General features: G+C 41.3%; 1 protein-coding gene across 5 annotated transcripts in view; it reads right to left on the bottom strand.

Annotated features, from left to right (window-relative positions):
• RGS6 (regulator of G protein signaling 6) overlaps positions 1–12,901 on the bottom strand; it is a 289,871-nt gene that overhangs the window by 63,238 nt on the left and 213,732 nt on the right. For 4 of the 5 annotated variants that reach the window (XM_049825519.1, XM_049825521.1, XM_049825522.1 and 1 more), the window contains 5 exons: positions 11,172–11,222; positions 9,677–9,783; positions 7,322–7,373; positions 4,491–4,555; positions 1,436–1,512 (listed from right to left, as the gene is read on the bottom strand). In XM_049825519.1, the coding sequence (XP_049681476.1) occupies positions 1,436–1,512; positions 4,491–4,555; positions 7,322–7,373; positions 9,677–9,783; positions 11,172–11,222 (352 nt within the window). Of the gene's footprint in view, positions 1–1,435; positions 1,513–4,490; positions 4,556–7,321; positions 7,374–9,672; positions 9,784–11,171; positions 11,223–12,901 lie in introns of those variants that run through there. The other variant, XM_049825524.1, reaches the window with a different exon arrangement.

Here is a 12,901-nt window from a genome sequence, read left to right as displayed (position 1 = left end):
TGTTTTCCTTTTTAGTTAATTCAGAGCTGTGAATTACACTGTGAATTCCAGCCCTGCCTTGTTGGAAACCTGAAGACTGAACCATCCCATGAACTGGGAACTAAGCAGCTGAAACTAGCCAGCAAAAAAAAAAGTTGATAGTGGCCAGTCCATGCTTACCTTTCAAAGAAAACTGAATGGAGAAAAGATGAATAAGCAACAGTGATCACGTCAAGAATCTGATATTTATATTTCTTAGGTAATAACTGTTTGCTGTGGACAGACACATATTTTTGTTTTGACTTAGATTTTTATATTTTTTTCATCTTGGCAATAAACCTTTAAGTAACTGAAATTACAATTGCTATCTTAACTTCTAATTTTCTCTTCCAAACAGAACACTGGTATTCTGGTTGGAAAAAATCCCTTAATTACCTTGTAAATTAAAGGATAATTACCAGGTACTTAAATAGTGCATAATTACAATGTTATTAAGCAAAGAATGAATCAAAATTCCAAAGAGTTAATCAAAGATAGAGACATATACCTCAGCCACAACCTCAAGAAATGATGCTCCTTAACTTTTTAGCATCTAATGCTGAAAGTGCAAATTCCTTCTAGTAGTACAGAGTGTCAATACTGGTGTTCTCATGCGCCATCTTCACCAGCCTTCCCATTTTATAGGTGACAACTACAGGCACAAAATGGACATGGAGGGTTTTAGGCGCTAGTTTGTAGGCGCTAGTCTACAAACCCTGGACCATACCCATTTTGCAGCAATAATGAAAACATGCTCAAAACATTGAGAGGCTTCAAACTGTTTTCACAAGGGAGGATGAGGAAAAAAAAGAAAAGAAGTAGATTTCAATTATGAGCAGAGGATAGGAAAAACCCAAATACTAATTCTGAGTAAGTTTCATGTAAGTGGTACTCAATTCTCCACACTAATTTAGTAGCACAAGTCAGCCTGCAGAGAGTAGAGGTACAATGCAGTCACCTGGGGATTGGCATAAATGAGAGAACCAAATCCAGTCTGCTGTAAATACCACCCTTATAATCACTTTGAAGTGGCAGTATTTTTAAACTCAGAAATACTTTACAAGCATAGAGTAACATAGATGACAAAGTTCTGTTATTTCCCTTTATACAAAACAAAAATACTAAAGTAGAAGCAGAATGGGCAGGTGAAGTGCCCAAGCTCCCATGGTGAATCCAGGCCTGGGAGTTCCTGACCAACGCTTCTATGTACAGATAATTAAACCCATCTTTCAGATTCTGTCATAAACCTTCATGACTGGCTACGTATTGTTTCTAGTCTGCCGGTGATTAAAATTCACCAACACCTTCTGAGCTTAGTTGCAGTAAAGACTTTGATAGAAAAGTTTTATCTCTACAGAATCCCCTTCCTTTCACAGCTCTAAATACTGGTGCAGTTCAGCGCTCCAGGATTACTCACTTCACTTGGGCCTCAGCTTGCATGAAGATGAATTCCCACTTTCTTGCAAATGCTCTCTGAAGTCTTGCTAAGTTCTCCTGACAAAAGATGAAAACAGTAAGAACAATTAATCCCTGTAATTGTAACAACTGCTTAAGAGCACAGTTACATGGCGGGTGTTTATTTTATTCCTTTTTTTTTTTTGAAGCTGGAAAACTCAAGACACAGAAGTCAGTGTTGGTTTCAGGTGAACTATCTTGCAGGCAAAGCAAGGGTGTAACACATCCTTTTAGGCTGCAGCCCCCTAGCTGCAGCCAAGAGGGCCCTGTCAGGGAGAAGTAATGGAGTGTGATGAAGACAGCCTGAGCTCTACTATGAAAATAACGATGGACTTGTTCCCAAAAGATAACACTGGGCAGCTTTGTGAAGCTGACGACTTTAATTTCTGATAGCAGATGGCTGCCACCTGCATGTTCCCCTCTCGTCCCCACTTTCCCTTCCTCCCCCCACTGCTCTCTTCTCTTCAGGCTTTTGCTAAGGTGCAAAGCCTGAGCATCCCTTGCTTTGCTCAGTCCTGGTCATCGCTGAGAGCATTATGCAGCTGCACAGCACTGAAGGCTGGGGATTGCCAGGATGATTCATAAAAGGAAATAGCTTGTTTGTCTGAACAATGAACATCTAACTGCAAAGACTGGGTCCAGATGCAGCCTTCCTCTACCATCTGAAGTAAGAGTTCTGGTCCAGATCCATTACAGAATGTGTCGTGATCTAAACACTTGGAGTGGATGTGACTTCATCACAGCTCAAGGTCAAACTCAGGTCATGGCCAGGATTTCAGGCTCAAATAGCACCCCGAAGTCACACATCCATACCCACCCCGATAAGGACACCTACAAGACCATTAACCTGATGCTCTTCTCCATTACAACTGGTTCAACTGTTGCAAATTTTCATTGAAAATGAACACTATACTGCTGTTCTTTTTACCCCTGTTCCCTTTATTTCAAGAAAGGGCTTAAGCACATGCGTTTCAATTCTAGAATAAATCTTCCTATTATTTACTTTAAACTCTTGTGTAACACAAGGCATAAAGCTTGGCCTTGTTACCACCAAGACCATGTAAGGGTTTCAGTCCATATACACAGAGGAAAACAGTTAAGCAAATGATTTACAGCTGTGCTGAACTGTGATGATTTCCTTAACTGTGGCTACAAGGAAGAACTACTTGTAATTATCTGCAAAAACAATTTTTGTGGGTTTCTTTTTTTTTTTATTTTGTTTTAAATTATGTTCACATGTGCCCTCTGGAGTAAATATGCTGAAGCCAATGAAACTTCACCAATTGAAGCAATATTTGAATCGTGCTTATGTTTGGCCAATTATAAACAAAATTGAATGCAATTATGCAAGCTTAATCATATCATCAAGAGCCCTGCTCCACCAGTACAAATGGGGGGTGGGGGGTTGTTTATGAATGCTGCAAGCAGAACCTAAAAATGAGAAGATGTCCCCTGAGATGCTTTGTAGAGATTCCCTTTGGAAATGCCAGGTCAGTCCTGATGCCTACGGAGAAGCAGTCTCATGCTACATCTCCAAAAATGTGTCCTAAGTGTACAGGCCTCCTTCCCACTCCTGTAAGCCCGTTTCTCTCACTTGTGCTTAGCTTACATCTCCTTGCTGGATCTGCTTCAGCTCCCATAATGACTAGGAAGAGTCAATGCCATTCTTATCTGATTGTCTCTAATTAAGAGAGCAAAGTTTGAATGCAGAAGTAATCTCTAATTGTGCAATGCAATATTCACAAGAAAAATGAAAGACTGCCAAGATCTAATTATTTGCCATCACTGGAGCATTGCTACTCTCAGTAGACAACGATGTGCAAAAAGTACTTAGCCATAGCCTCGCTGCATGGGTGTGGGAGTGTGCGCGCTGCTGAACAGCCTTTTGTTGCTTTATGATAGATCTTCAGAGTACTTACAGCTAATTGGTTGTCTGTGAGCAATTTTAATGGTTTTAATAATGAAATCAGCAATATGCAGAAGAGAAAACTCAGCAAAAGGATGCATAAGTGCATGCAGATTATTATATTCCTTCCTTTATGCCTGTACTTCAAGATTAGAACTCTTGGGAACTCTGGATGCATTTCCAGGGTGGACTAGATAAGTGGTAATTTTTGCACGCTCTTCACTGAAAGGACCAAATGGCACGTGTATATATCCATGTGCACAAAAGTCCCAAAATGTAGAAGGTAAGGAAGAAGGAAAAAGTCCATTCTTGGAAAAAAAACAACCCTAAAACATATGCAATATAAAAGTTTTCATTGTAATATACATGAACACAAAAGGTCATTAGAACTGGCTTTGTAAACAAACTCTCCAATGAAAATCTCCACATTTCAAATTCAGCTGTTACACTGTTGAGCTAGTGAACAAAAAAAAGTCAGCATGATAGAAAGAAAAGTTCAGCTGGTCAGAGTGTTATGCTGCTGGTATTCAAAGAAACTCACACCAGCCCTGCCCCTGCTGCCTCCATCTTCCCACTCCTCTCCACCCAAACCCTGCACAATCTGAAGCCAAAATTGGGGATGTTTTTATGGATAATCATTTCATAACAGAAAACATGCCCCGAATAAGCTTAAGTAATAGTTTTTTATATGGCGTATTGAAAACAGTCCAAGTCTAATATATGAAAACTTTCATAACTAGACAGGTCCTCAGCAATTTAATTGCCCAATAATGCACCCAAAAATCCGTCACTTCCATGTGTTAACATCTGCTATAAAACCCAGGAACTGTTAACTGGAAATAGGAAACAAAGGTAAACTTCTGTGTAATTTGCCCCAATCTTGGAGGGCCAGCTAAACAGCAGATGCTTCAATCTGAGTCATTGCAAAGCCAGGGACGCTCCTCAATCGTGCTCCTGACGTTGTCTCCAGATCAGCCTTCACACTATTCTGACAACTGAAAAAAAAGACACCTTAAAGGCTGACCCCAAAGCACAAAATGGCAGCATTCAATTGGCAAGCAAAGCTCTCCCTGTACCCCCCAGGGTTAAAGTCTAGCAGCAGTGTACCTACGGCTTCATAATCCGCCAACTCCAGCCTAGCTTTGTTCTGCATGGTCCGTTTGCAAAGATAGATGGCTAAAGGGAGAAACAGAATGGAAAACAATTACAGACAGATTATTAGTACTAGATCTTAAAAAAGAAGAAAGTGGTTCATGCACTGTTCATTCTCATCAGAAAGCAACATGGAATAAGAGGGCTGAATACCCAGCTGACATTACCGCTAGTAATCTCAGAGGCCTTAAACATCTGGGACATCTCATTTAGAAGTGCTGAGTATAGATGCCAGGACCTAACAAGATGTCTGAGAAAGGCACAATTGCTTCTGGGGCTGGTAAAAGATTTAGCATTAGCAACATGTTACCCTCACCACTTTGGGAATATGCCTGCCAAACTGAGAGGCTACGCACCTCTTTTCCCCTTTTGTTTTTTGTTTGTTTTTTTTTGTTTTTTTTTTTAAAAAAAGAAAAAAGGATATTGAAATGAAAACAGAAATACAGACCAGATCTTAAAGGTATGATCTGAGCTTTTTTTCTATATGCTCCATCCACTTATTCTACACATTTCAAATGGTTAAGAAAAGCCTTCTCACATTTTACCATAGGCGGACACTGTAGAAACGGATGTGGTTTGGGATTCGGAGGGTCAAGATGAACCCAGTGCACGACAGCAAACCAGTCCCAGGCTGCCTTCTGGGAAAGCCTCAGCTGGACCAGCTAGCTCACCCCGTTTCCATTACGCGCTGAAACACAAGGTCCGCAGTACACCCTGGGTATACGGTCAGGTCTGAACTACATAAGAGAGGCCCAGTGCTCTTGTTTTGGGATAAATCTAGATGTGAATTTTATAGCTTCCTTGCGTTTTGCCCTCTTTCATGCTGCAGGGCCAAGTACTTATTGTCCAACAGTGTGCCAAACTGGAGCAGGGCAGAAGGCAAAGCATCATCTACAGAAAACTGCAATAGATCTTTTTTTCAGAAATTTTCAGCTTTTCTTCAAAAACCACAGGGTTTTGGTTTGCTGGTAAATACAATTTTTTGATACCTTCATGGATGTTTTTCATTGGAAACCTATTCTTCTATTGAAAATACATGAAAAAAAACCCCAAACAACCAAAACCCAGTGCTACTCATGTAATTCTATTCTATAATATTCCTGTAATTCTAACATTCATGTAATGAGCCAATATTATGCACGGTAACCAGAGCTGATCAGTTCATGTATATTTATACATCTCAAGGGCAGTTTCCTCTCTAAGCCATTCACAACACCAAATAAAGCAAGAGTCAGTCATCTCACAGTATTTCGTCATGCTAGGCAGTGACCTGCCATTAGCAAGTTAGTTCCTGTCCTGTGAGTGGATCTTTGCAAATAAAAAAAGTATGAAGTGCTGCTGGGATTTCAGTTTTATTTGGGTCTACTGCTAGTTTGGGATTAATTCCTGGGAAGACTCCATCTGTACAGACCTCTGATATGCAAAGACTTATTATAAGCATATGTTAGAGATTTCTGGGACAGATGAAAATCTGTCACTACAGGGCTCAGAGCCAATGCAGTTGCAGCTTGTCCAGCTGTGGGTCAGCTCATATAGGGCTTTATTTTGAGGTGTGCTGTTCCACTCAATGCCCTTGCAGCACAATAATCTGACTGTGAAACCAGTTATTTATCAGATACTATAGGAAAAACACAGAACTTCCTCTTCAGATTGTTATTCTGATATTTAGAGAATATGTACTTGGCACAGTTCAGACAGTTATATATGGTGACTGTAAAATCTGGAAAATATTTTGCATGTAATGAACAGCATCATGTTCTCTCCTAAGCAGTTCCCTCACTGGGATAAACACGTAAGTCTGTGCTAGCTTCCCTGCAGATGAGGACTGGAAATGAACTATCACATGACAGACACCATTGCAGGCTACTTCTGCACCCTAGCAAATGATTTCTAGAATCCATAATGACGAGTAATTATTGCCCAGGAAAGAAAAAAAAAAGTGATTATTCAGGGAAGAGTTCTAAACTGATCTTAGATTATGAGATATTTCAAAAGGACTTCCAGAAGCTCCTGTTTTATGAGCGCACACATGGATTCACTTCCTCTTCCAATGCCACACCAGGATGCAACAATTGATTTTATCATTTAACTGTGAAAGAAGCGCAGTTCTGGAAGACACAGCAATATTGCATGCAGACAGCTAAAGATAACAACACTGACATATTTTCTTTATGTATTACCACTGTCTGCAGGCACTCACATGTTTAACACACCATGTTGCAGTTTATTAGCTCATAAACCATGCTAAATCTTCTCTTTTTTACCAGCTATCATCTAGTAATCTTAAAAAAATGGGAAAAATAAGTCTGATGTCATATATCAGAGAACTTTAAGTATGGGATGCCATCAGTTATATACTGGTTTATTGATCAGCCAGATGAGTGCCCAGATGAGGTAACTTTTTATTGATCAACAGATCAGATTCAGCTACAGATCAGGTTATGTTCTCCCACAAAAGCAATATTGGTATTATTTAAGATTCCCAAGGAGCAGTATTCTGCTTGCTGTAAATCCTGCCAAAACAGACAGAGCTATGAGAGAATGAAGGTGATGGTAGGTAAAACCCTGGCCCCACTGAACTCGATGGCTACAGCTCCATAGGCTTGAGACATCCCGGGATTTCACTTCATGTGTTTGAGACAGGCACGTATCTGCCTCTGATGCTGCAGTCTGACAAGAAACTCTGCTGATGCAGGGTTTAGGTGGCCAACAGTAATTATTTTAAGGACATTTTTTTCCATCACAAACTTTCTGTACTAACTTTCTACAATGAAATAATTATACTCTCACCATAATCTGTGTTTTCTGGTTCCCAGCAGTTTGAAGGCCAAAAGTATGGTGCCTAAGAAACAACATACATATTTTTGTAATTTAAGAGATGAAAACAGTTCAGATACAGAAATACATTACAAGTACAAAAAGAAGAATCACAAAGTCTATGGCCCAGTCTCTGCCCACAGGGGAAACACTGCTACAGATCTCAGTAAAAGTGAGGATGCTTTTCCAGGAAGGTATGACCTTTAACATTCCTCACTGCAGGTAAATAGAGATGCTAAAATACAAGCATATCTTGAGGAGGATGTCCAGTATCCTGATGACATTTTAGACATTGTTGCCAGCTCATCTGAATGTGGACCTCTTACCTTCTAACCCCAGAACCTCCTCTTTCCCCAGGAATTCACAGTCACCCCGAATTTATTTTTTTATTTATTTTTTTTTTTAGAAGCATGAGAAACCTCATGACCTTTTATATATGCTACACACCACTTGCTTTTTTGGAGCAGCTACCAGTGTGGTTGGCAGCCAGGCAGCCTACAAAACAATTTACTTTTTAAATATAACAGATGGCAGAGGTCAAAATTCAGCTGATTAAAGCAGAAGTCCTGCTAAGCTTACTGCTTTTGTTTTCTATTCAGGTCTGCATATTGCAGTGGCTACAATTAATTACAAGATATTACTACATGTGGCTTTATTTCAGTTTTAACATGAATGCAAGACAATGTCCCTGTGATCACACAAATTACAGAACACTGTTTTGCATTACTGACGTAATGCCACAAAGTGGCGAAGGACATTACGCACAGAGTATTCCTTGCACCAAAGTACAGTGAGAAAACATGGAGGGATCGAATGATACAGCGTTCAATGCTCCTCACTGATATAGACCTTACAAACTTCACAAGATGATGAGCTACTGTTAAAGGAGGGACTGATGTTGAGGTAGAAAGCAGCAAGAAGACAGTGATGGAAAAGAAACATGATTCCATCAGGTTTTTTTTCAGTAAACGGCCGAGGAGAACTGTTGCAGGAAATGACAACAGGCAAAGAATAAGCAAAAGTTGTAGGAAAAGATAAGAGAAAGAAAAGAAAAGTCAATAATCAGTCAAGACAATTTGATGATGTGGCTTAAAATAAGGAAAATAAATTAAATTATATTGAAATCTAGCTCCCGAGAGCTGCACAGGACAACTTCTTACGGTGTCATTCTTTTAAAATAGAGAAAAATACAACTAAATGGGCAATCAGTATTAACCCTGCTTCGGTCAAATCTTGCATGGCAGGAGGAGCAGGACTTTCAGAAAAGCAAGAGAATTGTAATGAAAAATCTTAGTCTGAATGATGCCAGGTAACCAGACGGTGGGGTGAGATAAAGGGAGGTCTGTGATCTCCTGGGCTTCTTTGCTCACCGTGCCATTGGTCTCATACGATAACACAATACCACATTAGCAGTAGGACAATGAGCATGAGCAGCAGCAACATCAGATGCAAAGAGAACAGGTTTTTCAAATAAAAAACAAAAAAAGAAGGGGAAAAATGTAAAGGAGGAACAGGAGGGTGAATAGAAGAGAGGTCAGAGGAAAGATAAAGAAGCTAGCTATGTTCATGTAACAGAAAACCACAAATTTAGCCAGCAGGATTAGGCAGTAGGACTCCAGGTTTGAACTTACTGCTTCTTTTAAAGTTATACAATCTGTCCAAAAGGAGTTGTTGCAGCACAAGCACTCAGTTATCTAGGGCTTTGACAGCAGCAGGTTTTGGACAGGGCATGGAAGTCAAGCACAGGATGCTTTAAAAATTCAACACATCTGGAGGCACAGGGACACTGAGGGATAGAGATGTCCCAGCTTAGGTGACTGCTAAGGTTACACATTCTTTGTAAAAGAGCCAAAGCCTGAAGCTGCGCCCTCCCACGCCAATCTGTAACCAAGAGAGGATAAAAATCTGAATGTTCTGCTGTGCCAAAGCTTGAATGTCCAACTCCAAAGTTTGGCCTGGCCCATTTTGCACAGGAGGGTGTCTACCCAATTCCATGCCAGGGTTAGAACCTGAAAGCCATTTTCTTTCTCCTGGTTTAGTTCAAATCTGGGTACAACAGCCTTGAAATCAGATTTCAAAAATAATCACGGGACATAGGCATTCATTTATCTAAAAACTGTGGGTCATTAAGTAGAAGAGAGTGATTTGGGATTCTAAAGCAGATTTTTTGGAAGGGCTTGAGTACCTTCCTAAGGCTTCTACCAAGACAGCCTCAATCCCTGGCTTCATAGACCTAATGGGTGCTTAGGGATAAAGAGCAGGTGATTTCAGCAGTATTATTGCAGGGACAGTAGAAGGGGCCACAAGGGAGGCAGAGGACTCACCAACCTGAAAACGATAGAACGTCCCATCATCTTTCAGGGTAAGGACATGGTCTGAGATTGGAAAGACATAACCCTGTGCAGCAATAAGACTTCCCAAGTGTATTGCTTCCCCTGTGAAAGACAGAAAACAGCAGGGATGTGTCAGGAAGACGTGCACTGCACACTCCTCTGCCTTCAGCAGTGGCTCTGGAGATGACTTGCATAAAGACCTGGTGCACACATGCCTTTCTGTACCCACACTGCATCCTTACACCTTCTAACCAAACCATGCAAAGCAGAAGAGCAGAAATCAGCCTTACAATACAGATGAAACACTGCTCAATTGTATAACCTGCTGGTTTTATCTTTACAAAATGTCACACCAGTTCAGCTCTAGAGTCTGAAATTCAGTTCAAAGCATATTATCCACCACAGGTGACAGCTGACAAGAAGCCTGTTCCATCAGTGAACCCCACTTGCCTCTACCAAATCCGACGAACACCTGCAACACCAGGTCATTAGCAGCATGTTTATTCATAAAGACAAATCCTGACACTGTAGCATTGCCATTTTTTAGAGGAAACTGTGCGGAGGCAGAAGGGAGTACATATCCTAGCACTCCCAGGGCAACCTTCACCAGCACAGAGGCACATCTGCACAGATTTTCAACCCATGTCAGCTGTCAAAAGCTGTATCAACTTTCTCAGAGTTGCAAACTACAATTCAGCTGCTCATACACACCCATGCTATTGTTTGTAGCTGAAATTCAGATTTGGGACTTGACTGGACTTACGAGAAGGGATGTGTGTATAGGGATGCCCTGGGTGAGACAACACTGCCTCCATCTCTGCTTTTACATGGTGACAGTAGGTAGCAGAAACAAACTAGGAAGTGAGATGCTAGATTTCTTCCCTTTCCAGAACAAGAAAAGAAACTTCTGGGCCTGCAGATCTTTTCTCCCTCTTTTCCCAACAGTTCTTAACTGTGCCAGAATGATTTTGGTTTCTCTGAAGTGTAAATTGTTTGGACTGTGCCCATGCACTGATCACTGTTCATGGCTGATTATCCATTTATCTATCTGCTGTGATAAATTAGCAGCCATCATCCTATATCACGATGGTGTCTGTGTCATCCTTGGCCAGTATGTCCTGTCAGTCACAGCTATCTTTCTCCAGACCATGAAAACCTGCCAATGCATTTGCCTGTTTAACCACACACATCCACCAACTTCCTTTCTAAGTCTGGGAACAACCTTAAAAATCAACCAGTCTTTCTTAGGTAGCAACAATTTCACAGACAGGCTAGGACTCCTAAAAAGTGCTTTCCGTGTGTTGCAGTGTAAGGCATTAGACTTAATTAAGATGTTGATTCTTATCTCTTTCCCTCTGCCTTCCGTCCAATGCTTAAATCAACCTTGTTGTTCTACTGGTATTTTAGACTGCAGCAAAATAGTATCCTGTGTCTAATGGCACACACAATACAGACGGAGTATCTGTTTCTCCCCAGCTATGTCACCTTACCTGGATCCTCAATGCTGAGGTTCTTCATAAGCCACTGCACAATATCAGCACCTTAAAAACAAAAAAGGTGAAGAAAGCATTAAACACTGAGACCACAGGGTTCGAGAACCCTAGAGAGATATAGCATTGGGATGGATAGGACAGAACTGACATGAATTTTATTCCATTTTCCTTTTTATCTCCGAGGTTTCAGAATGTTTTTCCTTCTTGTGCCATAAACCGTAATTATGTAGTTATTGACAGGTACTAAGTCCCAAGAAATATTCTGTGTGATAGGAGACTTGATATACTTTAAGTCAGATATTACTCTAATGGTTCCATGTAACTTGTTCTCTCCCACTTGCTCCTCTCTCATCTCAGCATACAGGGAGTTACGTTTCTGCAAGCACTAGCTAGCAAGGAGATAAAGGAGGATTTACTGGTACCTCACACCTGTAATGTCAGAGGCAATAATCTAGAAGTACAGAACTGAGTTATTGGTCAAAAAAAGACAGAGGAAAGTCTTGCTTATGTCAAAGACAAGCAGTATCTTGGAGAAGGAAGTGGTATTCAGCGTGCCTGTAACCAAGCCACTGTTGAGCTGTCACCTGCTAGTGATCGCACCAGCAGGATGGTGGCCAGCAGCAGAGAAGTGAGCCTTTAAGGTCCATCAGGTAGTTTATTAGGTTTTCAGGGCCCATCAAGTAGTACAAAGGTTGTTGCTATCTTATAAACAGCATAAAGATCTCTAGGATTGTTCCCCTGCATGTATACAACCTCTCTGTTGCTCACATGGAAATCATAGAAGTGGAAAACTTGTCACTGTTCAGTAGAAGCTAAGGCCTTTTATCAAAATACAACATGACAGGGCAGCAAAATTTAGTTAAAACCCATACTCAGGAAGTTAAGCTTAAAGCGAAACATAACGGTGTATACAAGTCAGCCAACTTGACTTGTCCAAAGTCAAAGACAATCAGCAAAGGCACTGGAGGCAACTTAGCAAGTCCATGCCAAGTTACAGCAGCATGCAGCACAACCTAACGATACCATGTCTGGGTGCAGACGTAACCCCAATCCCCCCTCAGCATACAGTCAATTTGTTGAGAAATATTTGCATTCACATACAGTAGGCTAATAGCCCCGGTAATGCTGGGTGCTATGCTTTGTGATATATCATTCGAAGATGGCATACAAAAAGGAACTGGTCGACCTTATGGTTCAGGCTTACTAAACAAACCCCAGAGAGCTGTATTTGCATGGCCACTTCTGAGCTCAGACACAGTGGGTACTTCAAGAAACAACATAACCCACACGATGCCTGTTCCAGAAAAGTCTGAAGGACATTTTGTTTTCCCCAGGCCCAGAGCATCCCCACACCCTCTGCAAACCTTAAATACAACAAAGGCCAGGAGGCACAATTACGATGTGCCACAGAGACAACAGGCACTGCTAGTGTCCTAGGTCCTTGCAATATCTGCAGGTCTGAGGGACTCTCCCATACATGTGAAATCCCCACTAGAAATGTGGGCTCTACCCCATGCAGAAGGAGACAGCAGCTCCTGCTCCCCTGACAATGCATGTTGACCCCTGACTCAAGGAGCACCAAAAAATCCTCTTCAGTCAGGCGTCAGCAGCAAGCAGGAATATGGACCTGACCTCCCTCATCCCCTACCCACCAAGGCAAGTGAACAACCTACTTGTCCCCTGCAGGCAATCAGCAGAGCTCCTGAAGTTCAGGGAAGCATCTGCTT

This window comes from Accipiter gentilis, chromosome 22 (genome assembly GCF_929443795.1).
Source record: "Accipiter gentilis chromosome 22, bAccGen1.1, whole genome shotgun sequence".
Lineage (NCBI taxonomy): Eukaryota > Metazoa > Chordata > Aves > Accipitriformes > Accipitridae > Astur > Astur gentilis.
The sequence above is the reverse complement of the archived record's forward strand: the minus strand, read 5'-3'. Positions and strand labels throughout refer to the sequence as shown.